Genomic DNA, 5,469 nt, shown 5'->3' with positions numbered 1-5,469 from the left:
AAGACACAGCTGGTGGAGGCAACTGGAACAAATTTATTTCAACACTGGATGCAAAAAAATCCAAAACTGAACAAAAGTGAGCTGACATCACTTCTGACAGCGACAACGATGAAGATGAACTCGAAATATTGTAAACCTTCGTGTTAGCTTTTGTGAAAGATGAAAAATAAAGGGTAAATGGAAAGAACGAAAGCTTGTAGTTAATGTTTTTTAGGTGTCTGGACAGGTTCCAAAATTGGGTTTAAAATACTGGAAATTTAGAGCGCGGGAATTAACGCTGCACTTAATTAACGTCGCGGAAATTAACGCTCAACAAAATTAACGCGACTTAAATTAACGCTTAACGATTCGCGTTAATTTCATGGAGCGTTAATTTCCTATAATAAGGTATTCCCTTTCGTGAATCGTATACGCAAGCGTACGCATGGCGCATGTGCATTACATTGATGGATTGCGATGACAAACTGGACCGCAGGCCCAGACTCCAGAGCTGCAAAAGCCTCGATGCGACTGTCACTTCAATTCTACCCATCTCATGGCGCGTGAGATCGGATCGTGAGGTGAAGAGAATTGCACATGCGCATCGAGACATCCAAGGCTTGAGAGTGAGCCTACTGAAGGGGTGGCGAATGGTACCTCGAAAAACGTGGGTCTCGGAAAATTTTGGCAGGATCTCGAAATCTCGGAAGCGTTTTTGATAAGTCTCGAAGTCTCGTTTTTTCATGGTTTGCTTTTACTTTTTTTCAGTCTCGAAACTTTTCACCAAAGAGTCTCGGGCTCGGATTTCTAACTAGGATCTCGGCGTCTCGGCGAGTCTCGGATTTTACCATTCGCCACCCCTTACTGACTGATTCGGTACCTAGCGACCTGTAAGTGCCTGCCAAAAACGAGATCGCCTTCCTAGTGTTTAACCGAAATCTAATCAAGAAGACAAACCTAACCGGACTTGCTAAGTACTGCCAATGTTTTAACCTACGGCTGAGTTTTTTTATTACTAGTTTTTGTCCGTTTGTTTGTTTTATGGAGATTATTTACTTAAAATTTGTATATAGAAACCGTCAGGAGTCCATAGTTCTTGTCACCGTACCAGAGCTAAGAAACTTTGCCATCGGACCTGAGTTTTAATCCAAATCATCTTACTGAGAACTACGATGAATGAAAAGCATAAAAAAAGAGTCAGTAATTTGTGTCCATGACTACTTCGTTTATTTCTATGTATATCTAGCTCTTTATTCCATATAATACAAACAGTACCAAAATGTTGCTTGAGTTATTCTCTAGCCACTACCACTAATCCTGTACAAAGCTATTATTGTCAACACCCCGCCCCTCAACCATTTAACTAATAAATCTCTTTCGAAACACTTTTTATAACTGTAGTTGTTTACTCTCTAAACACAACTTTATTGTCGTAACATATACCGTGGTAAAACTGGATTTTAAGATCTGACTCATAACAAAAAACGTACCCCACATTTCTGGCTTGGCTGATTGACTAGACGCTTTGCTCTGCTAGTTAAGCTTTTAACCAAAAGTTCTAATCTTTCATTGGTGTCTACACGTTTTCTTCCCGAGCTGAAATAGTATTATGGTGCAGTCTCAAGGAACTATACTGTCTCTTAAACCGAACTCTTTGTTTTTAACATGATATAGAATATGTGTGTAATGCTATTTTTGACGGCGCAAATAAGTCAACGATACGGTATCTCAGCTGACTTAAGAGAGCTTAAGCAACATAGACGGCGGCGGCAGTGAAAACGTCGCTGAAAATAGAATTTGCGTCCTTCCAAATTTTAACGTGTCTATTTGAAACCTTTCAAGTAAAATGTGAGCGATTTCTCCTAGAGTCGAATTCTTAAGGACTTTGTTCAGGTTCAAAAAGAAGAGGAAAATCGTCATCGTAGGTTTACGTCCTTCATAAAACGTCGCATAAGGAAGTTTCACGTCGTATTCGTACAGTGGACGTCAAAGAAATGCACTTAAAACGGTGATGCACGTGTAGAGCTGTTGTTCTGCTCATAAATCCGATTGTGTTTTGACGTTGTCGTTTTCGTCGTGGTGGTGGTTGCTAAAGCTCCCTACTTGCACTTTTACGGCGCCAGTAAAGTAGAATAGGAAAACATCTAAAATTTAGACAAGGCTTCAGTAACTAAAGTTTAGCTATAAGTCCCCTGTCCAAGATGTCCCCCTTAAAGAAGGAAACGTTAGAAAAGCGTTTCTATCCTGAGATTCTTTGCGAGATGGTTTGATGTCCAGCTTGTCTCGTACAGGTGAGAGCTTTCCTTCAAAAGTATTTACCACGATGGCGCTTTGTGAAAAAGGAACTAGTAACGATGAAGGCAAACCAATGGAGTTAACTGCAGACTCTTTTGTCTCTGCTGTGTCATGAGGCGAGTTTTGTTTCCTCAACTCTCTTGTTATATCGTGTAATCCTTTCTTTCTGTCCTTGGGTTGTCTTATTTTAGTAGACCCAGCACTACTCTCACATCTCCGTATTTCAAAGTTCAAGCTTTGCGCTCGGTCCCTAGAATTTGCATCTGCTGACGGGTCTCCTCGAAAGGCCTTCTTCCTTGCTTCAGCCTTTCCAGAATCAAAATTGAGGCTTTGCGTTCTACCTCGAGCAATCCAATCCGAGAGGATTGTTCCCCTAGTTTTACTCTCCTTTGACAGTGACGGTAAAAGTTCAGCAGTTTTTCTGACTTCCATCGAAATATTGTACCTACTAAAGTACAATTTTTTTATTTGTTTTTTGTTGTATTGGCCTACATTCATTGTCTCATTGTTAAGTGGTGTATACTTCATCAACAACCGTTCCTTCTCCTCAGCTTTAGTAATTTTTGGAGTCGCTGTATTGGAAATTTTCCTGCGAAAAACAACGTCTTTCCCTAGTGGAGTCTCACCCACTACAATTCTTTCCTTTACCGACGTCTTTCGCTGTTTTTCATTCGCTTGAGAAGCTGTATTACACCTCTCGCTTATTTCAAGAGAACCTAGTTCGACACGTGTAGCAGCAAATGAAGACGACACTTTTCTCTGTACGTTCCAGGCATCTTTGCCCTCTTTCTCCTCCATTGTGACCTGAATTATTGGCAGATTAGGTCGGCAAACTGTGCTATGCTTTTTCAGTTGATTAGTAGAAGGAGCGTTCTTATAAACAGATGTCTTCCGTAGTAGATATTCTTGACCCCTACCGCTGAGCGCGGCAACAAAATGCGGAGAACCTCTTGGTACAAACGTTGTAGGAATACTTGGTACGGCTTTCAGTCCGGTTGCTCCTGAGTATTTTCTCATTTTCTTCATTGTTCACTCGACTTTGTTTACCTTGCGCAATTTTGATGAGACTGTCAGAAAACTGTACTTCGTGCAGCTTTTTTCGGTCCTGCCAGCGGCTGAGAATTGTTGCTCTTTGTCTCTAAGGCCGACGTGGGGCAACTTTTCCAATGCTCACTTTAGTTGACGATATACTTGATTCTTTTCCAGTTGCGATACTTCTCCAAAAACAAACGACTTAAAGTTGCAAACTCAATTGCTCAACACAACAAGTCAGTGAGGTGTTCGCCAACTGGACACGACATGAGACGTACACTTTTTGTCTCTGTGGAAACCAAATAGTACAATGAAAAATCTCAGGAGAGTACATCAAAAGCAGTTTTCACTGATTACACTCGGTTATGCATTTAATTGCTATGCCAGTTCTCGCATCTTCTTGATAACGCGATTTTTACTTTTTGCGATTAACAGATAAGCACTTTTACTTTGTCAATTGACTCTATTCATTCTTCACTGAAACACCTTTTGCAAAAATTCGAATTTTTAATTCTCAGTTCATTCCAGGTGAAAACTAATTTCAGTCCTAGTTTGCACAACAACTGAACAACTGAACTTAGTTCTTTTGTTTTCTGGATCCTCGCATTGTTTTTGTCCAGCAGGCTTTGTTTTGTTTTTGGTGTACACAATGGCTTGGACAAGGAGTTAATGAAATGTAAGTGGATCCAGAGGTAAACGAAGCGTGAATTTATTAACTAGTCCCACAAGATGGATGAGATGTTGTGGTCATTTTATTATGTTACAACACTTTTCGTAATCGCTTGACGACGTTTAGTCTATCATTTCTGCACTGAGATTACTGTTCTTATGGACGTTTTCGTATTGTTGTTAATTAAAGTAAACATCTCTTTGATTGACAATTTACCTTAGAAAAGTTCGGCAAACTTGAACGTTCAGTTTAAGACGGAAAAAAATCTTGAGTAACATCAACTGATGAAACCAAGTTTGTGAGCCTTAGAATACATCAACGCCCATCAAAACTAAGTTTTTCACTGGAACCGTTGGTCACAAAATCTTTTCCAGTCGTTACATGTGATCTGGTGCGTTCAGTTTAAAAGAGATGCCCCCAAAATACACCCTCTCACGGTTTTTTTCAACTTTTGACATGGACAAGTTAGTGAAAATCTGTCGACACCACTGGAAAGAGCGCATTAAAATTAGCAAAATTGCCAAGTTTCAAAGTGATTTGTTAAAACTAATGAGGTCATAGCACCTCAAAGTCGCGAAATTTTATACTTGTTCCCCACCATAAAAACGTCTGTAAATTTTCTTTACTTTGCGGAACTATATATTTGCTCTCTTCTGACGTATCAGTTTCAAATTTGGCCATGTTACTAACTTTAAGGCGCTCTTTTCATTGGTGTCGACGAATTTTCCCAAACTTGTCCAAGTCAAAAGTCACGAAGAAACCGTGGAAGGGTCTATCAATGCTCATGCGTTTCGCCAACAATGGCCCGTGACAAGAGAAACCCTCTTCCTATGCTTATTATTGCTTATACGCTTCTGTACAGAAGAGCTCTGGGGTCATACTTATAACTCTTCATGTGAAAGATACAGCTAACCCGCAACTAAGAACCTGTGAGGCTAAAATATGAAACAGGTTCTTATTTTCTCAAATCTATCTATATATTTGTAAATTCTGTACACTTGGGCAAATAAGCTAGGTCAACATTCAGAATGCTCTTTGGAAACACAGATGTCTTGACACTCCAACTGCAATGTAATGGCATGCGATTTTATATACTAGGAATAAGCTGATTATGCACCACTAAATACTCTTAGCTTCAATGTAATTTTTCCTCAGAAAATAAGAAAGTATTTAAGAACCTAAAAGCCTGAATTTGTGCTAATTACCATTTATGTAGGAACCTGTTTAGGCTAACTTGGAAAAATACAGGTTCTTAGCCGCGGTTTTTACTGTATATGAACTTTCATTTGTCTGACGGTTTGAAAGGTCTTTCATATGTAAAATTTAACCATTCATGGCATCGAAGAGTGTCCAGCATCTAGAAAAATAAAACTGCTAAATCGAACGCAAAGTCTTAAGAGAAAAAAAGGAAATGATTGCCTAGCGACAGCTGGAGCGAGGGAAACATTAATTGTTCAATCAATCTACCGGTCAGTAACATGGGAAGTGCATAA

General features: G+C 39.6%; 1 protein-coding gene across 1 annotated transcript; it reads right to left on the bottom strand.

The window, feature by feature from the left end:
* Positions 1–1,734: 1,734 nt before the first annotated feature.
* LOC140935702 (uncharacterized) lies at positions 1,735–3,398 on the bottom strand. Its single transcript, XM_073385275.1, has one exon. It carries the CDS (start codon positions 3,298–3,300, stop codon positions 2,161–2,163), a length of 1,140 nt encoding a protein of 379 aa, XP_073241376.1. The 5' UTR covers positions 3,301–3,398; the 3' UTR covers positions 1,735–2,160.
* Between the last annotated feature and the right edge of the window lie 2,071 nt (positions 3,399–5,469).

The sequence above is a fragment of the Porites lutea genome, chromosome 4 (assembly GCF_958299795.1).
Source record: "Porites lutea chromosome 4, jaPorLute2.1, whole genome shotgun sequence".
Lineage (NCBI taxonomy): Eukaryota > Metazoa > Cnidaria > Anthozoa > Scleractinia > Poritidae > Porites > Porites lutea.
The sequence above is the reverse complement of the archived record's forward strand: the minus strand, read 5'-3'. Positions and strand labels throughout refer to the sequence as shown.